The sequence below is a fragment of the Belonocnema kinseyi genome, chromosome 9 (assembly GCF_010883055.1).
Source record: "Belonocnema kinseyi isolate 2016_QV_RU_SX_M_011 chromosome 9, B_treatae_v1, whole genome shotgun sequence".
In the NCBI taxonomy this organism is placed as follows: Eukaryota; Metazoa; Arthropoda; class Insecta; order Hymenoptera; family Cynipidae; genus Belonocnema; species Belonocnema kinseyi.
The window spans coordinates 4,781,190-4,808,092 of NC_046665.1; the positions used below are offsets into that span (position 1 = coordinate 4,781,190).

Consider the following 26,903-nt stretch of genomic DNA (forward strand, 5'->3'; position numbering starts at 1 on the left):
TTTTCGAAAACTGATTTTCAAGCCATCAGGGGCCAACTCGAGCGGCCTGAAGCGGCCAGGCAAATTTTATGCGTGGTTATAGAATCCGGAGTCTCAATTACGGAACAGCTCAAGGGGGGTGGGGGAGGGGTCAGACAATATAAAATTCTTACGGTTATATTGTTAAAGAGGGTGGGGTCTACCCCTAATTAAAATGCCTAATAGGTTATCAATAGAAACTGTTTAAGGCGATATAGGATGCAAATAGCTTTCTATGCTCTACCGAAAGAAATCTCTGAGTATATTCTAAAGAGTCTCTAGGGTCAGAGAAGATCAGAGTAATTCTCCGCAGGCACTCAGGTAGATATATTCAAAGGTCCAGGTAGTTCTTTTAAATGTTTTAAAATTTTGTCTTAAAAATTTGGGAAATGATAGTGAACATGCTAACGGACGTCCCCACACACTTTTTTTGTAGGTTAATTCAAAAATGTTTTAACTTAGCAAAATGTAATTAATTTGCATATCGCCTAGGAATTAGCAGGGACTGAGAGCGACATGCGTAAATAGCGTAAAATCCGCTCTTCACCATCTCTTGTCCTGTTTATATTTTCTCAGCGTTATGAGCGAGGGTGCTCGATGCGAGCTTCGCCAGCGTCGCGAGTTTCGCTAGAACGGAGACTGAGTGGCCGAGAGACCTCTGGGAAACTCGACGTTGCCATTGCGAGCTTCTTCGTGAACGCGGCGAAGCTCGACGATCCGGACTGCAGGCAGAAATCATGTCGAATTCATTACTAGTGAGCGCCTACTCGTATCATAGATACGTTATTCGGTATCTAAGCCGTTCCTCAGATCCATAGGCTGAATTATAACGAGGAGAAGAGTTTCTTTGTTCGGAGCGCTCATATAGCAGAATCAGGGGTGGACCCAGAAAAATATTTCGAAGTTACATACGTCACATCATTTGTGCGCTTTACTTGAACTTTACTTTTAAATTTTTATTTTATATATGCTCCGTAATTAATCTATTTATATATTTTGTTGAAAATTCATATACTTTTTTCAAAAATTCATCTCTAGTTGAAAACTCTTTTTTTTTCTTCTTAAATTATATTTTCAAGTGATTTATAAATTTAGCTAGTTCAAATATCTTTTTCATGAATAATTCTATGCTAAATGAGCATGAAAAAGATTCACAATTACAAAACCAGACTTCAAAACTACCTCCCTTTCCGGCTGATTGGAGATAAGAAATAATAATTGGAGAGAAGATAGATGAAAAAGTCAATCAAATTCTTTCAAACTCATAGTTTTTTTTTCTTTTTCAAAATTAAACTATTTAGTAAAAAATAAATTTTTTACTGGAAACTTAATTATATCAGTTCAAAATACACCTATTTTATAAAAAAATTAACTATTTTCTTGAAAATATTTGGTTTAAAATTCAATTATTTGGCTTAATATTCGACTTTTTATTTGATATTTGAACTATTTGGCTAAAAATTAATCTATTGTGTTAAAATTTAATTTGATGACAATTTTTTTAAGTAAACATTTTTTTAATTCAGCTGATCATTCTTTTTTTTCCAAAAATTTAGTATTTCTTGGAAAATTGACCTTCTTGTAGAAAATATGTTAATATTTTTTAGGAAATTGTTTCTTTAGTTTCTTTAGGGTTAAAAGCTAAACTACTTTATAAAAATACTGGTTTTAGGGTTAAAAATTAATTGCTTCAACGAAGAGTGTTACAAAATTTTCCGTTTTTTCAAGAAACTGTTTTTGGGGTTTAATATTTTTTTATATAAATCATTAATGATCAATAGTTTGCAAAGAAAGAGAGAGAGAGAGCGGTCCTTCATGAATAAATTTCTCCAATTTGAACACAATTTCAGTCAATTGAAAACTTCACATTTTTCCTATTAGGTGCCGCAATGGTTACATTTGCTACAAGATATTACTTTTTTCAACAAATTTAGTCATGCACTAATATTGGTTAATTTTAAGAACAAATTATATAAACGAATGCATACTGTCGGCGTTCTCAAGCAAAAATAAATCATTTTTTCATCTGATCTTGCTCAAATTATATTTAACAAATTTAGTCATGCACTGACATTTGTTAATTTTAAGAACAAATTATATAAACAAATGCATATTTTCGGCGTTCTCCAGCAAAAATAAATCGTTTTTTTATCTGATCTTGCTGAAATTATATTCAACAAATGTAGTTATTAATTAACATTTGTTAATTTTACTAACAAATTAAATAAACAAAAGCATATTTTCGGCATTTTCAAGCAGAAATAAATCGTTTTTTCATCTGATCTTGCTCAAATTATATTTAACAAATTTAGTTATGCATTACCATTTGTTAATTTGAAGAACCAATTATATAAACATATTGACAGTGGAACAGTTTTGAATTTTAAGCGTTTAAAATGAAAGTTCAACACATATATCATTGAGAATTATTTCATTTAAACGCTAGAGCAATTACACGCACTGTACAATAAAATAAATGTGTATAAATAGAACATTTAAGAGAATGGAACTATTTTAATTTACTTATGTAGTCGTAAATTAATTTTCAAAACTAAAATTCAACTATTCTGTTTTTAATTAAAAATTCATCTTTTTCAGTTACATTAAAAATACAAATACTAGGTTGGAAATTCATGTTTCTGATCGAAAATTCTGGAGTTTAGTTGACAGAAGTTGGGTTGGAAGATGAACTATGTTGCTGAAAACTCGGGTTTTTAGTTTTTTTTAAATAAATCTTTTTTTCCCTGGGAATGAAGTATCATTTGTTGATAAAAGTTCAATTTTGGTAGAAAACAAAGATAAGAGAACAATAATCAGTAATTATTCTCTTAAAAATAATTCTTATAAATAATATTAATATTGATAAAACATGTAACTATTTGGTTAAAAACCCGTTTATTTAAGGTAGAAATGTGTTTTATAACTGCAAATTCAAGTATTCACGTTAAAGAGTCATTATTGAAGGCAAAAGTTAGTTTCTTCATTGGAAATTTCAACTACCTTGGTTTAGAAATTGACTTTATGGTTTAAAAATTTAACTACATTCTTGAAAACACGTTTTATCGTTTGATAATTAATTTTCTCCAATAAAAAATTAACTACAGGTTTCTAGTTGCAAATTTATCTATTTCAGTTTAAAATTTAACTGCATAATTGAATGAAAATTCATTTTTTGGTTTGAAAATTGAAACTGTTCTCTTCATGATTTGTGTGTTTCTGCTAAATAATAACTTTTCCAACAACATATTGAACTTTTTAAATTTTCGAATAAACATTCGTTACGAATTTAACTTTATAATTTTCATTTCTGGTAGGAAACTCATATTCTTGATTGAATATTTACCTCTTTGTCTAAAAATTCATGTATTTGGTGAAAAATGAGTCTTCTTAAGTTCTTATGTATAAAATTAAAGTACTTCATTAAATGTTGTACTATTTGGTTAAAATTTCAGTTGATTGATTGAGGGGCTTAAATATTTTGTTAAAAACTCTTTTTTTAGGTTAAATATTACTTTTTTAAGTCTCAATTCAACCATTTCATTTTTTATTGAAAATTAAGCTATTGAAGTTTTTATTAAGAATTTATCCTACATATCTGGTTTGTAAATGCGACTGTAGGAAGGAAAGTATAACTAAATTCTTAAAAATTCATATAATTAATAGAAAATTTCACTATTTTGTTAAAAATTAGTCTCTTGGATTGACAATTTATTAGCTGTGGTAGAAAATGCGTCTTTCTTCGTTGAAAGTTCAAGAGTCTTCCAACAATATCGTCTGTTAGTCAACGTTTTTCTTGTTTTGTTCAACTAGTTTTCCAAACATTTGCACTCTGAAATTTTGAAGAATCAGTAGAATGCAATCTATTTACGACAATTCAGCTGTAAATTGTTCATTTAACAATATCTTATTTATATTTGCTGCTTTTAAATAAACAGTGCAATATTGCCACATACTAAAAAATATATTATTTTTCATTAAAAACATTTTTAAACAAAATGAAGATTGAAAGTAGTTTCTATAATCGGCATAATAGCATTTCCATGTTTCAAATTATTTAATTCTAAGCCAAAGTACAAATCTTCCACTATTTACCGGGAAAATATATTTCAGGATTTTCACTCTAGCCATAACCGGTTTAACAAGGGCTTGGAGGAGTCAGGGGAAGGAGGGACGTCAACCCATTGACGAATTTCCCTCTCCGCTAGGTTCAAGTGAGAAGAACACTTGCCGAAAGAGAATCGAAAACCCGACCCGATTCCGAGCCGATATATCGACTTCCCGATCCAAAGTCGAGTCGAACTAAAACCGACACACAATCCAAAACCGATACGGCAGGCTGGAATTGAGTCGGAATCGTGTCGATGTCAGAAAAGATCGCCTGAGGGCATCACTATTCATGATGAGTTGATAATGTTAATTATTTTTCTTAACAAATGCATTTTCAGGGCGCTTGTGGACGGAAACAGTCTTTTTTTCGATGACAGTGTTTTTAATTGGGAACTTATTGAAAATTTCACCTTGAACTATTGGACAAGTGCTAATGATTTTTATAGAAGACATTCTAACACGTTCCGTTATAGCTGATTCGGTTAGTAAATACTCAGTGCGTGCGTGCGATCTCGGGTTCGTTTCTTAGTACTTGTGGATTTTTCAGTGCACTATGCTTTAGACTCATAATTAACAAATTTGATTAACAATATGTATAAAAAATAACTCCGAATATCCTTGACATTTATATCACTGATATTATTTTATTTTTTCTGATAAATAACAAAACTTGTTTATATTTATCCATATTGATGTGAGATTATAGAGAGAATGATTTGATACCACAAGTCCTACAGTAGCAGTTTGAGCTTTTAAAGAGGGTCTAATTTATTTTAAATACAGACCCTACTTTGACGCTAAATGTGGAAAAACGGCCGATTTCACCTTATTTAGAACCTACTTTACAGATTCCAGCCCTTACGAAGTTAGGAGATACGGCTTCAAAGTAGGGCCTAAATTTCGACTCGGGTGAAGAGAAGAGAAAAGTTACTTTTCTTATATTTTGTTTTGATTCGTGAAAACCAACTCGAATTTGTACACACAAAAAACTTTTCTTCATTATGCTCAACACTTTTATATTAAATATAATAAATTTTTATGTAACTCTGCCTGAGATTGCTTATTAAGACATTCCAAAATAAAGTGCAAATTGTATTTATCGTGTTTACTTTAATATTCGTTTCTTATTTTGCATTAAATTATATTCTTAGCTAAGCTAAAACATGTAACATTCCAATAAATTGATATCATTACAATGCATAATATGCATGGAAATTAAAACATACTGATTCTTATTGCTTTGTTTATACAGAGATTCATTATGTTTAATCTTGTTTTTTACGATTAAAGAAAAATTAGGCTTCATGTCAATAAAATAAAAATATTCGTAAAAATTTGTAAATCCTTGTTCGTTGAATAAATGTTGTCTCATTTATTCTCGTAGCTTGTATCGTTTGCACACAATTTAATATTTTGATTCTCAATTTTGTTTTTCATGAAGAAAACAAAAACTACTCATCCTATAAAAAAAGTGATTCATGAAAAATTTGTAGATTTCTTTTACAACTCTTTTTTTACATCCATCTCTTTTCGTATTTTGCTTTGTTTTAACTTATTTAGTTGTTATCTAAAATTGTATCAACAACGATCACGCCGGACAGACACCGACGTAATACCTTGTTTTTCTGACTTAGGGGGCCTCAAAACATCGACATTGGATGAAATTCGCGAAAGTCGTTTTTCGCATAAAACTAATACCTTCTCATTATCGATGAGAATGCAATTCATTTTTTTTTGTGATCAACATTTGAATTTTCGATTTTTTTAAACAAAATTCAAAGAGCTAATAAAAGAATAATGTAGGGCCTTGGAAAAATAACGCTTTTCTCTTCTTCAAGTTTTTCCATATCACGCTTTTTTTGACTTCAAATGTCCATTTTCGTTTGGTTTTTTGCATTTTGAAAATCCTATAACTTCTGTAATTTTGATTTTATCCAAACAAGTTATAGGGATAAATTGTGCATATTTTTGTGTGCTATAAATAACTGTAGATAGAATTTTGAATTTATCAAAAAAGCTGTCTCCAAAATTTTGGAAAAGCTTGAATTTTTTGAATTGTTATCAGAAATGGCTGTTAGGGTACGTGGGCATTTGATTAAATTCGCGAAAGTCATTTTTCGCATAAAACTAATACCTTCACAGTATGAATGAGAATGTAAAAAGAGGATTTTTTATGTTTTTATATTTTTATATATCGACAATCAAACTTGTAATTTTGAACATTGTAGGTGTGAGTATGGTAAGGGGTTGTTTTTTAGTGTTCCTGCCAAACATTCTCACTGAATCCAGCATACGTAGGATAAAAGAAGCGGATTTTTTATGTTTTCCCGTCGACTTCATAATTCGTGGGGTTAGAAAAGAGGATTTCGGACGTTTTTATTTGGTTAAATATCGACAATAAAAATTTAACAAGGTAGGTTTGAATAAAGGGTGATGTGTAGGGCAGGTAACTGTTTAAAAACATTTGTATTCGACAATTCTTGCCGGCAAAATATTATTTTTTGGGCTTCTAATTGATTTCAGGAAAACAAAAATTAGAAAAATAATTTTTTTATTCCATTCACATGAACGTTCACAACTGAATTATATGAAAAATTAAACTAATTTGTTTCTAGAAAATAAATCTTCTTCATTGAAGAATCATCACTTTGCTTGTAAATGTAATTGTTTTGTTGCAAAATTCGCTTTTGTCGGATTAAAATTAACTTTTTTGATGCAAACTCCTGTTAAAAACAAGAATCCAAGGACCAAATTTGGACAACAACGAACAGACAAAAACAAAAAATCCTATTGTAATCTGAAAAAACCAATAAAAATCACCCGATAACAATAAAATAACATTCAAAGGAAGAAAAAGGAAGGAAGGGGATGTGTTACGCCGCCTTCTCATTTTTCTTTCCTCTTTTTTATTTTTGTCTGAAATTTTTTGTTTGTTTTTTTTTTCAGATTACAATAGGATTTTTTGTTCTTGTTTGTTTGTTGGTGTCCAAATTTGGTCCTTGGATTCTTGTTTTTTAATTTTTTTAATAGGAGTTTGCATCAATTTGATTATTGGACTTAAAATTGGAGTTTTAATTTGGATTTTAATCTAATTTAAATTTATTAAATTTTGATTTACTTTTGTGTTTGTAATTCATATTTTTGGTTTAAAGTTAAACTAATTTGGTAGAAACTTGAAATGGTTGTTCAGAAGTGAAGGATATATTATTTAAAAATGAAAGGATTTAATAGAAAATTATTAAATTTTGTTTAATGATGGACGTTCTTCATTATTTCATGTCAGTACAAAGATATTGGTAACTTGGAATAAAATGTTAAAAAAAACTTATTGTGCAATTTCCTCGGCCAGCGACATAGCCAGGATTTTTTTGGGGAGGGGCTTCGATTTTTTTCCGACTGGGGCTTCGGATTTATGTATAGGCAAAGAGTGGGGAAAAGGTAATTGAATAATGAAAAAACTTTGTTTTTGGGGGCCAAAACGCCGCCCCTGGCTAAGCCTGTTCTCGGCAAGGGTCGCGCTTCTTCATGCAGAGGATTCGAGTAGCGTCCAGTCTCGCTGCGAGTTTTCTCGGCAACCAAGAAGCGCGCCTTTAAGTTTCGCGTTGCGCATTGCAAGGCTTCGAGGTTCACCCTGTTTCCCTTTCCTTCACGTAAGCAGAGTCGAGCACCACATCTGGCCGCAAGTTGCTCAACCATTCCGATAGGAGACTCTCCGAGATCACTTTTCTTCTCCCCACAACAAAACTCGTGACACCAAGTTAAGTCACTCTACTCGAGGACTGCGGAAAGAAGAGGCTGATCTGCTTTCCGAGACTTTTTAGCTCGAGAAGAGAAAAGGGCGAACGACGCTTCGCTCCTAGTCCCTGGGAATTAGTATCGATTTTTTCAGTGTTAGATTGATCCGACTTTTTCCTAGGATAATAAATATTTTGCCTTCAAAATCTGGAAAATGATAGCGAACATGCTAACGAACGTCCCCACACACTTTTTTTTATGTTTTTTTAATCAAAAAATTTTGATATTGCTAACAACGTGCGTGTATATTTCGAGGTTATATGTGTTACAATTCACCCGAGCCTTACTTCCAAACTACACAATATTTTTAGCCGAAAACTTTGGACTTACAAATAAACATAGTAACTAATCTCTCGGAACTAACCTTCTGTGCAGGCAGTCAAAAAAGTTTATTTCATAAATAACTTCCAGATTATCGGGAAGGCAGAGATGAAAAACGACGTAACCTCAAAGTAATGCACATGCATACAATTTTTATTTATCACAATAAATTTTTTTGTCATTCCTCAAAAAAGAGCCCGGGGACGTCCGTTATGATATTTTATAGCATCTCCGAATTGAGTTTTTTAAAATTTTCATTTTTGTGGGAAAAAAGCCGGGGAAACTAAGTATCACATGCCCTTAACAAATGAACCTTGAGTGTCGGCTACTCTATTGATATAGCCTTTCTGCTTGTTATTTATGATCGAATTCTTATTTCAATTTCAGCCTCTCTGCTTGTTATTTATGATCCTATTTCATTTTCGGAGAGGACATTTTAAAGCCTTTAAAACATTTAAAAGAGCTACCTGGACCTTTAAATACATCTACCTGAGTGCCTGCGGAGAATTTCTCTGAGCTTCTCTGACCCTAGAGAATCTTTAGAATATACTTAGAGATTTCTATCGATAGGGTAACTTGACATTTTTTTATAATAGGCTCTATTAGGCACTAATGTGCTTTTAAAACACGACTGGAAATATCACGAAGTATAAGATGCTTCTCTGTGTCGCTCTATGAGGTTTTTGATGGTGAAGTGGAATTAAATTTATCTAACTAAAATTCGAAGATCTGCATTGATAGTGGCCCTAAAGGGAATTTATTAGGTAATGTTTTTTCAAGAATGACACAAGGTGAATACTGCTGCCCTAGCGGGTACAATTAGGAATTTGAATGGCTACCCAGTGGGCACGCAATTTTTGGAACCTAATGGGAACGCCCTAAAAACGTTTCTTGGACGTACATGTCAGAGTACGTTATTTGAACTTTTTAAAAACTGTCCTAAGTCAGACCAAACAATGTTCGAAATACGTCTTTAAAATGTCTCTGGAACATTGTATGCTTATGGAACGTTATATGGACTGACTTAGGCCACTTTTGAGCTGTTCTAATTATGTTGTTTAACTTTTGTGCCCACTGAGTATTCAAATTAAATTTATCAGGATGAAAATGAATATAATGCTGTCAAAGTGACTCCACGAGGTAATTATTAGGCACTGCTTTCTCACGAATGGCAAAAGTTTAAAATAGCTGTTATAAAAGGTCCGATTACGTTTTTAATGGCAAATCGAGATTAAAGTAGTCAAAAGTTTAATTTCAAAAAAATATTTCAAAGTGGCTCTACGAGGCACCTATTTGGGTCTGCTTTTTCGCGAATGACACAAGTGCAAAATAGCTTCTCTAAGCGGTTCTGTTAGGAATTCCCCTGGGAACTTGGATTTAAATAAATCGGATATTAAAACTCAAAATAATGCCTTCAAATTGGCTCTACGAGGCACCTATCAGGTACTGCTTTTTCACGAATAGCACAAGCTTAAAATGGCTGTTCTAAGAGTTTCTATCAGGATTTCTATTGGCAAATCGGGATTAAAGTAATCAAAGTTTAATACTAGAAGGGTCGGAAAAATCGCACACCTAGAAGGCCAGAGAGTCCAAATTGAACCCTAGCCAAATTTTTACAGTTTTAAGCAATTTCGCATAGATACTAAGTATCCAATCATAGGAAAAGTCATAAAACGTTGGCGTCCTAAAAAAACTTTAAAAGGGACACCAGCGTTTTGAATATCAAAAAGGATCAAATTGGACCCTCCGGCTCTTCTAGTGTTAAACTCAAAATAATGATTTCCAAGTGGCTTTAAGAGGCACATAATAGACTCTGCTTTCTCGCAAATGGCACAAGTACAAAATTGCTTCTCTAATAGGCCTTATTGGTATTGTTAGTGAATAATCAGAATTAAATTAATTGGATTAAAGTCGTAAGTTCCTGGATAAAAAATAGTATATTTTCGATAAACAATTTTTTTCTACAATGTGCATTGTGCAAACTAAAATGAAAATTGAAATAAGTTGTAGCTTGTAGCAAATTTGCATGCATAACTTATACATAACTTTGATATATTTTAAATTATTTATTAGGAATTGTTATTTTAACTCAAAAGCCAAGTTAAAAAGTTTTATATAATAATCAAATCAATCAAAAACTGCCTTTTATGGAGGTTTTTATATAGCAGAAAATGTTTTTTTCCTAGGACAATTAAAATGTTTTTTAATTGCACAGCTTTTTATTTTTGATCCGTTTTAGATAGTTTTCGAACGGATTAAATCTATAAAAAAAGTTATTGCACCCTTTGTGAAATAAGTGACATTCAATTATTGGTTTTATTCATTCGTCATTGAGGTTATTACAGCATTTTGTACATGATTTTCTTGATTATGTATTACTTTTTGTTTTCAAACGTTTTAATTATTTAAGGACCAAAAGTTTAGAGCTTATTCTGAAAATATTGAAACTTGATTTTTGGTTTCACATATTTTAAAATATTTTTCCAAGAACTGTTATTTCGCATTAAAAACTGAGTAAGAAAGTATTATAAAATAATTGGATAAATTAAAAACAGCGTTTTATGGAGGTTTTTGTGTTACAGAAAATTACTTTTTAGTCATTGTTTTTATCAAAGTTCCTTGGAAAATTTTCTATTTTCCTTAAAACTACTCATTAATCATGACTGAAATTTTTTAACCAAGATCCATGTGCATCGGTAGCGAAATGAGTGCGCGGTATAATACAAGTTTAGGTAGTATAGGTAGTGTTCGAATCCTCAACTAGTGCGATTTTTCAAAGCGTTTAAGCGTGCGATTATATCTGTATGTGCCGCATTGGCGAATTGTGTACTCAAAAACTATAAAAAATGAAGATTATAAAACAATAAGTTAAGCAATAATTTTTTTTCGTTGAGCATTCGGACCGAATACAAAACACTTTTGACCCTAAGAAAATCTACTTTTCAAGTGACTTCGCATCATATAAAACCAATTAGACGCCAAATAGAAAATAAGTTTAGGTGCAGGTTAGGACCCTATTTGTGTGCATTGTGAGAACCTAATACACATAAATTAGATCCTAATCAGATACACATCAGAAGTTAATATGCTCCAAATAGATTGCAATGAAAAACTGAATAGAAAGTTAGTTTATGTAGGGCACATAGAAAAGCGATTAGGTCCCACTTAGGACCTATGCCATATGCACAGAGAAAACTTACTGGTCTTGACAGTGTACACCATGATTTCTAATGGTGTACTTAACATTAAAAAATGTTTGCAAACTGGCAATGAAAGATGAGTAGTTCGGAAATCGGTTGATGTAAATATAATAATGACTTATGTAGCTTATATGGTCTGGGTTCGGGCTTTGTGTGAATTGCTGAAAAACTTCAATTTAAGATGTAGGTTTTCCTCCACCCCGAGGTTTAAAAAAGGTGGTGACTTCACTGGTCCTGCCTTCTTCAGGCAGCATTCTGGGGAAGTGAGGAGAGAGGGGTTGTACGAGATGTTATGGGAATTGTTGCCAGATTGGTCGAACACTATTACCGTACAAGGCTCTGTAAATTCACAGTACAATTACCGTGCGTAAATGTGTTATGGAAAAGAACTTAAAAATAGTTAATTAAGACTTGTAAATCGTAATTAATATCCATGTTCGCGAGCCGGGCGAGGTATTGTGCAAGCCCTACCACTGAATGTATCATAAAAAAATAAGATTGTACTCGATCGAAATTACCGTACTATTATCGTACTTTTTGTACGGTGATCGCAAGTTGTACAATACTTAAAATTACCGTACTTGTACGATAATTACCGTACGTCTGGCAACACTAGTTATGGGCAACCAAGGTTCTTTATACCTTTTACCCCATTTATTGTCTTCATTGAATTCATGTGGATGCTATTATCTTGCTGTTTTGGTTATGCTTTATGCAATGTTTTAAATACAGCCACTGTAGTGTTTTCTCTGTTCTATTCGTTTGCGCTAAAATATGTCACTGTGTTCGCAGCTAATTGTATGTCAAAATTATTTTCCATCATTATGGATTCAAACGCAAGGTATATTATTGAACATTTAATTCTCATATAAGCCATGTAACTAATTAAGTGTAATTCTATAAGATAATGTAGTCTTAACTGACTTTTAATTAAAATATTGGATAATAATTGTTTTTGTGAATAATAGAATAAAAATAATTGTAACCTAAAGTTTAATTCACTAAGAATGTTTGACTTTTAACTGTAACTAATTAAGAAATATTTCCACAAGAAAATCATTTACATTACGTTATATAATTCACAATTTAAAAAAAGGGTGAAATATGCCTCAAAAGAAACGATGATAAAAATGCTGCCAAATAATACATTCTCACTAGGATTAAATACAAAATTATAGTAAAAACATTTTACAACCATATATAATTCTGCCCAAAGTTAAAGTTGTAAAATTATTTAGCAAAGAACCTAGGGTAAGAAAAGGAGAACAATGTCATTGCATTTCACAGGAGAATTTTGTGAGATCACTAACATTCGCAAAATACTATTAATGAATGAAACATTTTTGTCATTACTAGATTATAATATTTTTATTATTCATGTCTAGAAGTAAAATATCTTCAATAATAATACGAATTAAAAATATGTAATTGAAAACATTTTTTGAAAATGCAAAATTAGCGGGCCTGTCTTTATAGTGGACTTTGAATGAATTTCTGAAACTTGTATATAGGCACCTGTAATAGTGGCATACGCCCACGTATTTAGATAAGATAGAAGGGCTATATATTGTAGCGCTTTGGCCCAGCGCACCAGTTCTTGTCATATTTTTTTACTACTTAGAATAAAGAAACGTCGCTCTGACTACGTGTCAGCGCGACCCCTTTTTACAAGCTCAAATTTCTTCTTGCCTCCGTCACATTTTGGCGATCCTGCCAGGATGGTGGCAAAAGATTACAGCTAAAACGATCAAACTGCACCATCTTGAAACTAAACACCTGGAGCGGGTCAAGAAAGATAAAGAAAAATTCTACAAGAATAAGCAAGAACTCCGAGGAGATATTTACGAATTTTTTCCTCGTAAAAAGCAGGCAAGTAAGCAAACTGGTAAAATTAGAGGCTGAACTGAAGTAGGCCCTATTTTACGTAAACCAGTGTTCACGAGAACCTGAAAAAGGAACTTGGGTAAGCGACATACTGCTGTAAACCTTCGGGAGCAAATCCCAGAAGACGAAGCCACTGCAAGCCGCCGATACGCCGTGCCGTCACGCCTGGTTCACCATCCTCATAAGAAGAGGTTACTAGTAGCAAGCGGGCGATACGTCGTACCGACACGCCTGGTTCACCATCTCTACGAACGAAGAGGACAACAAACCGGATCAGTCTCTGCGTTGAGAGGTAGGTTAGAAAGTTGTAAACAGGGACCCATGGAAACGGTCCAGAATTTCAACCTTAGGTTTCGGCAGGGAGTAAATGAGCTTAAATATGCGGTTCAAAATGAAAATTATGGACCAATGGAAAGAAAATTAGCGATCAACATCGAGGAGAAAGAATGTCTAAAAAGATATCTATTGAACCTTAAACGAGATATAGGGCTGCAGGTAAAAGCTGAAAAGCCCGGTAATCTAGCAGAAGCGCAAAATCATGCGATAGAAATGGAGATTTGGCTGCGAGAAGCTCAACCAACGAGAATACAGACAGGATTCAGAGCGCCGATGCGACATGCACCTCAAATCCCTCAAAAAACATTTTTAACCCCACAAAAAGTGCAGCATACAACGCCGTCCTATAGAACACCACAATTTGGAATTACCCTAGGCACCGGTACAGACAATTTAAAACTGAATTGTCATAGGTGCGGAAAACCAGGACACTTTGCTAATCAGTGCCAATCACAACAGCAACGAAATTTTCCAACAGGAAAATTCCAAACGCGACCCCCGCAATTGAGGAATATTCAGGAAGAGGATCAGGGTCATTTTTTAGATCACGAAAAGATGAGTCAAGAGAAAATGGAAGAGCAGATCTACTACGAGGATACAGCCGAGTATCAGCCATATGCAGAAAGCTCCAGTCAATCGTGGAACGAGGAAGAAACGGATGTACTCATAGATTGATCGTTGACTCTGGGTAATCTATAAACCTTATTAAAGAATAAACGATACCGTGCGGAAACGCCCCTTTTCGGATGAAAAAGCATTTCCTCATGGGTCACGATAAACATACATCGACGGAAGCAGTATACCTGAACTATTTTAATAAAAAACATTTTTTCCATGTAGTTCACAATGACTTCCCATTACCTGAGGAAGATATAATCGGAATACCTGGGAGAACCGCAAAGGTGAACAGCATTCAGCTAGAATCCAACTTAGACGCAGACGTTTGGATCGAAGAAGACGAAAATGTACCGTCCGGAATTCACAGAATACAAAATGGGAAATTACAGGTACTTTTCTTCAATTATACCGATAGGCCGATGAGAGTGACTATACCCAGTTAAGAACCCATTGATAGGATAACAAAAATCTCAGAACAGGAAATAAAGAAAATTGAAAAGACTGCCAACTCAACGATTCTTAATTTATTAGAAAAAACCCGGATGGATCACGAGGAGTTAGAACTAGTCGACCCCATTTGGCGAATAATTTCGCAATACTCCGATGTATACACCTTAGATGGAGATCCTATACCTTGCACCAGTTTAACAGAACACTAGATCATTTTAAAAACAGGTAAAATTGTTAATATAAAAGCTTATCGACCGCCAGAAAGCCAGCAAAATTTCGTAAAAGAAGAGGTGGCCTCTTTACTCCAGCAAGGCATAATAAGGCCTTCAAGCTCACCTTTCAACTCACTGATATGGGTTGTACCCAAGAAAGGTGGAAAATTACGAATGGTTACGGATTACAGCGGAGTAAACCTCGATACTGATCAGGATGCCTTCCCTTTAGCTGTAATAGATGACATCCTAGATCACCTGAGTAAATCAAAATTCTTTTCTGCATTCGATCTTTCACCAGGGTTTCATCAAATCCCTATGAAGGAAAAATCTAAAAACTATATATCTTTCTCCAAAAAAGACGGACATTTTGAATTTAACAGGATGCCTTTTGGTCTAAAAAACGCTCCGGCTACTTTTAAACGCATGATGGATCAAGCCTTACGAGGACTCGTCGGAAAGCACTGTTTTGTATACCTAGATGATATAGTCATCTTTGGACAAACCATTAAAGAACACAACCAGAATTTAATATTATTACTCGACCGACTCAGAGAGACCTGATTAAAATTGCAACCTGCAAAATGCGAATATCTGAGACTCGAACTAGAATACCTTGGACACCTTATCACCGGCAAAGTTGTTAAGCCTAATCCAAATAAGGTCAGCGCGGTAAAAGATTTTAAAACACCTAATAACGTATTATGTACAGCGCCAGTACTTCGATACCCTGATTATAGTTAAAAATTCGTGCTCAATACGGATGTCTCAAATTTAGGACTAGGAGTCGTCCTAAGTCAGGATGGTCACCCCTGCTGCTTCATATCTAGGACTCTTAACGGAGCCGAGCTTTGAGTTTGAGACATTAATTCCTGGGTAGAACGTTCCGAATACAAACTGACCACCAAGCCCTAAAGTGGCTTCACAATGTAAAGAATCCCTCCTCCAGATTGCTACGGTGGAGGTTAAGATTGGAAGAGTATTCATACAAGCCGATCGAGCACATAAAAGGAAAATAAAACAAGGTGGCTGTTTGTCTTTCCAGATTGTTTCCAATAAGAAAGGACCCATTACAGGAAGCAATGAAGAATGCCGAGATAAGCCCCGAGGAACTGGAATCCAGACTACCCGATATAGAAATGCTTGACGCCTCTAGCGTTGATGCAGATTTGACAACTCCTCCCCCGGATCAGTTAAATTTCGAGAAACCATCTGTGAAGGAAAAACCGAAACCAAAGATAATCAACGAGGAGGTGTTAGCTGGATTCGATAGGGAAGCGGAGAGAGAAGGAACGCCTCCAATACCGGTGCGAGAAAATCTCCCTGAATATGATAAAGAGTTATACGAACAGTTCCAGAATTGGCTCAAGGAAAGAGGTGATAATAATGCCTTAAAGAAACCAAACGCAGGAGGAAAATTGTGGAGAAAAATCCAAACACGACCCTCCAACGATCAAAATCTAGAAATCCTACCAGTCTATGGTGAAAGAACGTGGCTTACAAGGATTAACGAGATAGTAGCTGACTGTAAGAATCTGAAATTGAAAATAGCCAGATTACATTTTATGGATCCTGCCATAACAGCTTTAGAAAAAATTAAAATTGAACAAATTATCCATTTCTTTAGCCGAAAATACGAAAAATATTTAAATGTTTACTACTGCTTCTCACCGTTGAGCGAACTGACCCAACAGGAGAAACTCGAAATATTAAAGGAAGCATATGGCTCTATTTCTAATCAACATTTTGGTGAAAGTAAAACTATCAACAAAGCCAAACAGTTGGGGGAATGGAAAAATATGGAAAACGATATTTTCGACTACGTAAAAAAGTGCCCCATATGCCAACTCCAGAAGACTACGCGAATTAAGAGACAGGCCGAAGCGATCGTACCTGACACACCTGTTAACCCAAATGATAAAGTCGCAATAGACATTTTCGGGCCCCTTTCTATCACGAAAAGTGGAAACGAATACATACTTAGTGTACAGGATCAACTGACTAAATATTTGATGCTGATACCACTAAAAGATGCTAGGGCTGAATCCATTATCGAGGGACTCTTCGAGTATTTTATTTATATATTCGGAGCCTCCAAATCTATCCTGACAGACCAAGGAGCAAACTTTGTTTCTGAACTAGTCTAGGAGAACCTGTTCAGAATAAAGCATGTGAAAACAACTACTCATCACTCCCAAAGTAACTTTAGTTTAGAAAGAGCACACTCTATGCTGAAAGATTTACTGAGAACATGTATGCAGGACACGCTAACTGAGTAGGACCAAGTATTAAAAATAATTACTCTCGCTTACAATACCACTAAGCAAGATGGAAATGGTATAAGTACTTTCCAAGCCACGTTTGGCAGAACCGATGCTAATTTGCCGTCAACTTTGGCCACCACTCCCAATTTGAAATATCAGGACTTGCTCGATATGTGGAAAGAAAGGCATGAGCAGTACTTACAGAAAGGAAAGGAAAAGTTACAACTTCAGAAAGAGAAATACAAAAGGTACCAAGATTCCAAGATAGTGTTACCGCAATCTATCTATGAACCGGGAGACCTGGTCAAGTTCGTCAACCATAATGCGACTAACAAACTCTCTGCAAGTTGGAAAGGACCCGCAACCATAATCGAAAAACTAGATAACAATAACTACATAATATTGTTTAACATTGAAAGAACGACAATTCAAGCTAACTAGATCCTGCCTTATTTTTTATAGAATGAAGATCTTGGCATTTCTGACAATTCTGACACAAATCTGGACAACGAAAGGAAATTACACCCTGAGACCTATTACCGGAAACATATTTATCGAGGAAATAGGAACAGCTCATCTTTACCACGAAACCTGGAAGCTAATCATAAGCATTAATGATTCCAGCCTACAAGAAAGGTTAGATATAGTTCGCGATATAATGAGACTCGCGATTCGAGCGTGTAACTCAAACTGCGCTGAAGAAAAAGAGGTTAGATTAACAGGCGAAAGGTATGAGAGGGCCAAAAATAATCTTTAACTACTCAACTAGGTGATGGGTAACAAACGACACGAAAGAGGATAAATAAACGTAATTAGGCACATAGCTAAGACACTGTTCGGAACTTTAAGTAATAAAGACCTTGAAAATATTAACGAGGGGTTCGTTCAATTATACATAGACAATAAAAATATGGCTCAATTCTTGCAGAACCATACCAAAATATTAAAAGTATTATTTGATTCTTCTTCGATTAATTACGGTGAATTAAAAACTTAATTGAAACAAGAAATTAATAACGCCGAACAATTCAGAAGAAGCCTCAATAATAATACGAGGAATTTATTCGTAACAACAAAAATTTTAACTTGTGCAATTTTAATAGAAGAATTAGCAGAAGATATTAATACATTATTAACAGCAATAAATAACGGAAAGCATGGAATTGTGCACCCCCAGATACTAACACCGTAAATGTTAACGGATACTATTCGGGGATTCGAAATAATGCATAGAACTAAGTATCACCTCGAAGCCGACCCCGAGAGTTATGAGCATATTATTGATATCAGCGAAGTTAATGTAGCGATCGTCAAGCAATCTTTCATATATGGCATCAAAATACCCATATTAGAAAAAGAAGAATACATTATTAACCACATGATCCCTATTCCATAAAAAAGACAAAATACTCACCTTGCCCTCATTCCCGAACACGAATTTATACTTTAAAATAAAACTGGATACGTACCTACTGATAAAGACACACTAAATAAATGTAAAGACTTAGCCAACTATAAAATTTGCCATCGAAATCAACCGGATTATAGACTAATAGAGGCAGACAATTGCGATGCCAGTATAATTAAAAAATCACAAGAGGAAGCCAGGTGTACCTTTTCACCTTTTAAATTACACAGCGAAAGTTATATTTTAACCAACAAAGGGAACAGAATACTACTTACGCGTTGACTTCACTTAGATCTCGTATGCGAAAACTCATAAGACGGGTAAAATTAACCGAAAATACTCTAGTTCAAGGACCAGGATGTACAATTTTGACAGATAATGTACAATTGTATTTAGAAAGAAACTTATAGTATAAAAAATCTGTTGCAAGCAATAAGTCATATAATGTACCTTACGATAAAAATTCACTAGATATATTAGAGGACCATCTAATCACTCTACCTAGAGAAGTAAACGTCGGTGTACTTAAACAAATGAGACTGAGTTTAGATGACACCGAGAATTTGTTAAGTAAAATAGGAAGTCATTATCGATTTTCAACTTTGTCAGAGAAAGCTTTCGAATGGTTGAAATACTTAGGATATGCTAGTATAATATTAATCACGCTATATACATCCTACAAATGCGGATTCTGGAAATCGATATCAAAATGTATTCAAAAAAAGTTTTGCGTATTCTGTGTGAAGACCAACGTTCATAATGCTCCTTCGCCTACTGTAATTTACTCTAACAACCGTACAGTAGAATAAGCATCTCTGCACATAAAAAACAAAAAAGTTCAATTTTATTAGAAGGGTTTAGAGACTAAACTCTGTCTACCAAGGAGGGTGCAACGGTGGCATACGTCCACGCATTTAGATGAGATAGAAGGGCTATATATTGTAGCGCTTACTACTTAGAATAAAGAAACGTCGCTCTGAGTACATGTCAGCGTGACCCCTTTTTAAAAACTCAAATCTCTTCTTGCCCCCGTCACACACCGTCTAGTGTTCGGAATTTGCATGTATGACTAATCATATAAGTTTAGTGCTCGGGCTGCTATAACTCAATTTTTGATTTAACTTGTTTAAATTCTTCCGAATTCTACTTCCTGATTCGTTGAAACTAATTGAGCCAGCGTGAATTGAATGCGTGTCAATTATTTTTAATTTTTGGTTAAGGTCGTTTCGACAAAATTAATAAAAATTGCATGCCCCGAGACTTGAACCGGCGATCCCAAGTCTATGAGTCCAGAAACTGATGAATGAGCTACGGGACTCATTACGATATATTTACAACGGATTCCATATGCCCAGCGCATTGGTTAAATCTGAAGAATGGCCTTAATGAATTGGCTGACACTGGCAGTAATTCTTGCTGGGATTAGGGTGTATGGCGACACGGGAGAAGAGACTTCGCACGATAGCAAATCTGTCTCTTTTTATTTTGTCGCTTTTTTTTCATCAAAATTAATAAACTCCTCTACACCATTCCAGAATTCATTATTACTTTTTAAGAAAGAATCAATTCTAAAACTTCTATGATTGATTCTCGCGTTTTCTCTTTCCTGCTTTTCTATCTCTATTCGTAGTCTTTCGCGGCATAATCTTGTTTTCTCTGCTCTTTATCTATTCTTTCTTTCTCCTTTCTAAACGTTTCTTCTCGTACTAACCGACTCGATTCTAGTAGTTCTCTGTTTCTTTCTAACTTTTCGAGTTCTTTTCTCTTATTTTCAATTTCTCAATCTATTCTACTCGTTTCTAATTCATGGTTTTCTGAAGTGCTACTATTCTCAGTATCTACTCTCCAATTTCCTAACGCATTCTCGAAATTGGGAGACAGTATCCCAATTTCGTGCCTATGTGGGGTACGGTTTTGTCTGTTTGAGTTTGGGGTACTTTCTGTCTGCGTTTGTGTTTGTATTGTCGTTTTTGGGATTGCACCTGTCGCTTGAATTGGTTGTACCGCCTCCCATCCTAATTCTCTTCTAACCGTTACCGATTCTAAATTTAAATATCTTCCTAATTCTTCGCTTCTATTTTCGATTTCGAGCAATTGACTATCAATATTTTCATCTTCGTGAGTCATTGTTTGCTGGTGCTCTTTCCTCATCAATTATTATTTCTGGAGCTTTTCTATTCCCTCTATTTTCTCCGACACTTTAAATCGAATTTGCCATTTTCGGAATAATTTTTATTTTTCCGGATCTTAAACGCATTCGATTTTTGTATTTTTTTACGGGCTAGCTCAGGGGTTCCTATGTCTGATTAAACACCGGCACGTTAACACAAGTGAGCGTCTCGTTTTTACTACTGGGGGATGCGCATGGTCTGACCACGTAGCGGAATTATCTACTGAGGGCGGGAAAGCTTGGGGTTGTTTGAGTCACGTCACTCAAACTCGATTTTCTTCTAGTTTTTTGTAAACTTACTTATTTTATTTATTCTCTCCATCTAATTCTTTTTTCGCTGTGTTATTGTTCCGATTTATTTTTTATGTTTGGACCCTTCAGTTACTCAATCCTGCTACAAGGAATACGAATAAGGCGTTTTTTCTTAGGGTGATTTTAATTTTTTATTGTCGATGGTGGAATTTGGAATTGGGCTTGTGTCCCACCAACGTTTTATCCGACATATATCTCAGTCTACCCGCACTTTTTCGACTAAAATAAATCCTACCCGCAATTTTATCTGAAAATCAATAAAACATTTCATCAAAACAATTTTCAAACCTTTTTCCTACACCATTTTTTAAAATTAAGAAATTTTGTCTCCAATGGCATACAGGCATAAGTCAATTAAAATTTTTTCCTCATCATTGAAGGACTTCTGCTCTCGACCGGGAGGATTTTTGAAGGGATTGTGGGTTTTTAAGAAGGAGACCGCCAAATTTGTAAGGGATCTCGCAAATTAAGGGAATGGAAAGGATGTGGGGAGTAGAGAAATGGGTGAAGTCAGTGAGGTTAAACAAAGTCGAATTAAAATGTGGCTTATTAAAGCAACTTGCAGCGTTTTGATGTTGAGATAGTCTCGATACACCGAACCGGACGGCAAAGCCAAGAGCGGGCGAGCACTGGTGGTGGTATCCGAGCGATGAAGCCAAAACACCGAAAGCAGCTGATGTCGAAGAAACGTCGAGGAGATAATCGTCGTGAGGCGATTGGGCGTTTTTTTTAGGTATCAAAGGGGTTGGGAGTGGAGCTTCCGAGTTCTCCAAATACTAGATGGGTAGGTAGCACAAGGCTGGGTTCTCGGTGCCCAGGTTTCTGGATATTAGGACTGGAAGTGGTGCACTCCCCACTCCTAGTCCTGGGTTCGCAGGGTAGTATCATTGTGGGGTAATTATAACTTTGTTATAACACTAATGCGGTCGCACAGGTCGGTCGGTTAAGGCTCAAGCTTGATTTGAAATCTTTTCCCCTCAGAAACACAGTGGTCAGTAAAAGATTCCCTTTGCCGTTCAGTTCCCACTACCAAAAAGTTTTTTAGAGAGGAGGTTTGAGTCCCACCATCTTTGGGTTTCGTAGATATTTAAGCAGGAAAATTTGACTGGATCGTAAATGACCCACCTGTGTGGCAAAGGGTTATTATTAAAATAAATGCAATGCCCAATATAACCTTTTGCAGTATCCTAATAATTCGTTCAAATAATTATAAGTTTCTGGGAAACTAAATTATTAAGCTTTGTCCTAAGTATTTTGATGATGGTTTGTAATCGAACTCATCCATCCATGATTGATCAACAGTATCGATTTTTTCAACTAATATACCGCGCCACTACTCTCCATCTTTGATACTTATTACAGCGCCGTTATTGTCTTGTGGGCCTGACAATTTTATTTGTTTGTGGGTGCATTGTCACTTTTTGGTTCTCTAGGAACTGTGCCAGTTTCAATGTTTATAAATGAGGGAGAGATAGATTAACAATAGATTTATTATGAAGGTTGTAGAATAGATAAACGTTTACAAAATATAGACTTACACGAACCTTCCTTTGTAAGAAAGGGCATGAGAGAGCTGTTTTGTCGATTGTTTGAGTTAACTTCAATCTTCCTTTTGTTCGACCACATGTCGTTCGATACTCGCGAGGCTCGCTATGGCATGCGATGACTAATAGCTGCCGCTGGCCGCGATGATCGGTGATCGAACATCTCTACTCTTGACCTGTCAGGAGTACGAATATTGCTTGTTAACTTAACCATAGGTGATAGCTCTAGTCAGACACTTTCGGATACAGTGTGTCTGACTATATACCTGTTCTTCCATTAAGTGGGCTACCCATTAATAATCAACTAAAGTATATCGTTATATTGAACAGCTCTCACTGAGTTCAAACACGTGTTTGTGCTCATAATTCACATGTTTGGATTTACCTTTTTTATTGTTTTAAACTTTTGAAAGTATAAATACATTCGTATGATTATAATCCTAACTATAATTCTTTTATAACGGTACAATTTGCAACTGTAGTTTTTGAATGATCGAGCATCGATATCCTCTGGAGTTCTTATCCCTCTATGGTAAAACTATATTGAACTTAAAGAAGGTCGGTAATGCGCTCGTATATGAGTGGTGGCGTTATTCTGTGTCATGCAACATAAGGTAGGTTTACGCCTAGTTTTAGTAGTTACATTGAAATTTTAAATTTTGGGATGTAACAGCCCTCCCTTCTTAAAATCGTTAGCGTCCTCGCTGACTTAATTTACTTTATATTCTTGATTATTCCTATTTTCACGGTTGCTACAATTTTTGTTATTCCTGATAAAATTTTGATTGTAGAGGTCTGATGTGAAAATTGTCATATCCTGTTGGTAAAATGATTTTGCGGTCATTACATCGTTACTATGGTATTTTCCTAATTGTTTCCTAGTGTGAGTTTTCTGCGTGTCATGTTCTGGATGTGTATTAGGTGAGTTGTGTTGATAACGAATACGTGACATGGTAAGTGTAGTCTCCCTCTTATACTTTTCTTCGCGATGCTTTGTCTGCTTTTGGTCGAGAGTGTATCTGTTTTGCAGAAATTTTGGTTCTTTTTTGTGTCTTCAAAAATGTAAATGCGGTCATCATGCCATCTAGATCGGTTCGCTGTTCATTGTTCTCTGATTCTTTGTGCTACATGGAAGATCACAGTTCCCTTGCAGCTCTGACTCGTCCCATATGGTTTTTTACGAAGATTATTTCTGAGTTAAAAATATTGCAATGCTCTTACATCAAAATAATGGAACATCGGTTTCTTTTGGTGAGTAAGATTTATACTTCATTTTTGTATTATTCTTGCAACCGCTTGTGTGATGGCAACATCTCCGGTCTGTGATTAATTCTTAGAGTCGTCCGCGGAATTATATACAGTATTTCGAGACTAGAAAATTTGTCTGCGGTTGGTCCACCTTGAATATTTATTGGGAACATTTTGTACTGCCATTTGAGGTTTGCATAGGAATAAACTTCTAGGAACATTTATTTTGTTGCGTCAGGTCGTTTTAGATGTTAATTTTTCGGAGCATCATTTTTCCGTGATTCATCGCTTAGACTTTCGACACAAGGGCTTTTTTTGCGCGTCTCGTATTTTGCTTAAGAAAAAACGCAAATATTGGTCAATTCCGCTTCCTTTAAATTGAGGGGTATTTCTATAAGTTTATGTTGGTATGTTGGTTTTACTCTTATCCCTTATTGAATTATATTTCTGATAGGTAAAATTGTCTAGTTTCGTTTTTTTATATAGTTTTTATTTACTTATTTTATTTTTCTGTTTGTTACAGAAATTCCACTGGAACTACGGCCTCTTCGTTTATCCGCAGTGGGTTTCGGTAGAAAACTTCTGAATTTAAGCACAGCACTGTTTGGAGTAAGATTGTATTGCTTTGTTCACTTCTGTTTTCTTTACTTTTACTAGTTACTTTGTTATTCATTTTTTCTTCCTTCATTACATGTTCAGCACTGAGGGTACGCGGTATCGTTGTTGCTTCTGTAGACGTTACATTCATATGATTCACGCTTTTGTTGTTGTGGTTACAGTTCCCAAAATCGAGTGTCTGGGGTCTGACTTGGAACGTGGCGATTTGGACTCCTGAGATCCTGGGTCAAGATCGCCAGGGCCGTCTTGTGACTGAGTTTTAGCTAAATTTTATTTACTTGACTATTATTCTGCCTTTTAGATTTTTTGTTTGTAATGACAATTCTACAATTTGATTAAAAAATCTGATTTTATGTGTTTGTTATGTATTTTGTACTAAAGACATATTTTTGTTAGAAATTTCTGATATCCTTTTTGAATTTTTATGTCTTCAGCTCAAAAGTTTAGTGTGTATTTTTATTTAGTTGAGCGGGCGGAGTCTGTATCCTACGATAATAAAGGTTAACGTCATGTCTGACGCTTACTGCTTTTTCCACTAGCATCTTGGTTGGTCTTTCCATGGTCATGGTGTGCATGTGGTTATCCCATCGACATATAGAAATGGACCGATAATTTTGTGTGAAGAACGGAAATGGGTTCTAGGGAGGGAAAAACATGTGAGATGTAGACCGGTCTCTTTCTTGATAAAGCTGATTGGTCAAGAGCATTTTCTTTGGGTGAAATTTGATGAACCACAGGTCCGTGGTTTGTATCGCGAATGCCCTAATATTGTGACTTTTATTGTAACTTTCAGAATTTACTTATTTTTCAATAAAATAATTAAATTTTAAGCTAAATAATGAAAATATTAACAAACAAACAAAAATTGTAAGCCAAAAATTTAAAAGTAGAATTTTCAATCGCAAATAATGAACTTTCATAACCAAAAATAGTTTAGTTTTCTTATTGTGCTCTACTAGATTAGTTTGCATTTAAGTGAGGAAATAGGAAAGGATGGGAATAATTAAATAGAATTTTGATCATTTTCTGACTTAATAATAACATCTCAACATGTTGAGAAATAAAGGTAATCTTTCCTTGCACACTTTTTAATTTCAGGGTATACATAGTCTTCATAATTGAAAAATTGTATGAGACTATTTTTTAAATTTCTGACACTTAACACTATGTTTTCTCACAAAAGGCTTATTATTGTAGCATTTTAAATCCAATTTTAAGGAGAATTGAAGGTTAGCTAGTTCTTTTTATAAGCTACCTGAAACAGGATATTTTGCACGAATGTTTTCAAACATTCAATTGATTGTAACTACATATTTATAATGTATTGTTTATAATTGTTAAAAAAATAACCGTAGAGATTATTTAGACAATACCCGGGGCCCCCGCTTCATTGCCACAGTTCTCGAATAGATAAAGGCAGATGTACATTTCATCTATTTTTTCCCTCTCTATAGCCCATTTCAGTCTCCCCAAAGCGTTGTTGGTCTATTTCTAGATGTCGATGGGTTAGCCAAGATCTTGTTTTATAGAATGCAGGAGATAAAAACTCTATGACATAACCGCAATACAATAAGCGTGTGGTTAGCCACACTTAACGTGTGCTGGGCTTAAATTTGCTATTATTTCCATTTGGGTTTTTGTGAAATAAAAATAATAAAAATAAGATACCTTTGTGTTTCCTCTCTTCTTAGCATTTTTCACCGTCCTCGCTGAATGGAGAGAAAGTTAGGTGATAGGATGGTTTTATGATATTCTGACATGAGTAACTGGGATGTGCGTCCGTGCGCAGGTCTTCCTTATTTTTTTCTGTTTTTATTTATAATTATTGTTATAATTACAGTTATTCTAAAGGATAATTTGATTAGCATATTAACTTCACGAAAATGGCTGACTGGAAGTAAATGTATGGGCGAGTTTCTTTGCAAATAGTGTTATATACGGTTGTTAGACAAGAATTCAGGTGCTTTTGACCTACCAGAAAAAATTTTTGGTCATCAAGTGATACAGCTATTGGAACAGATCTGTTACATTATTAAACCGAATCGTCGCGGCCCCAGGTAAAGGCTTTGTCATACCGCGGGCGAGATACGGCGGAACCCCCCGAGGGGCCCCGAAGCCTCGCGCCACAAGGCGCCATCATATGAATTCGGGAATCATGCTTTTCGTAGTCAGTCGTTCTTGGTCTGTAGGTCGTAACTAGTGTCCTAGTGTTCGGTTCACCACCACGCTCTTCACCTCACCCCGCCAAGAAGTCGCAACATCTCCAGGGCATCCTAATCACCAGCCTTTTTACCGATATGTTAATTCCTTCAAGGGTAATAACCTTACCATGTAAGTGGGTGAATAAAATTATCATTCTTGTTAATCTGTGTTTGATTATGTCTCTACCTTTTCTCGG

The 26,903-nt window shown here is 34.9% G+C and overlaps 1 protein-coding gene across 1 annotated transcript in view; it reads left to right on the top strand.

Annotated features, from left to right (window-relative positions):
* The window catches only part of LOC117179669 (putative GPI-anchor transamidase), a 95,146-nt gene that overhangs the window by 548 nt on the left and 67,695 nt on the right, over positions 1 to 26,903 (top strand). The window contains exon 3 of the mRNA XM_033371688.1: positions 24,411 to 24,496. Coding sequence (XP_033227579.1) covers positions 24,411 to 24,496 — 86 coding nt within the window. The remainder of the gene's footprint in view (positions 1 to 24,410; positions 24,497 to 26,903) is intronic.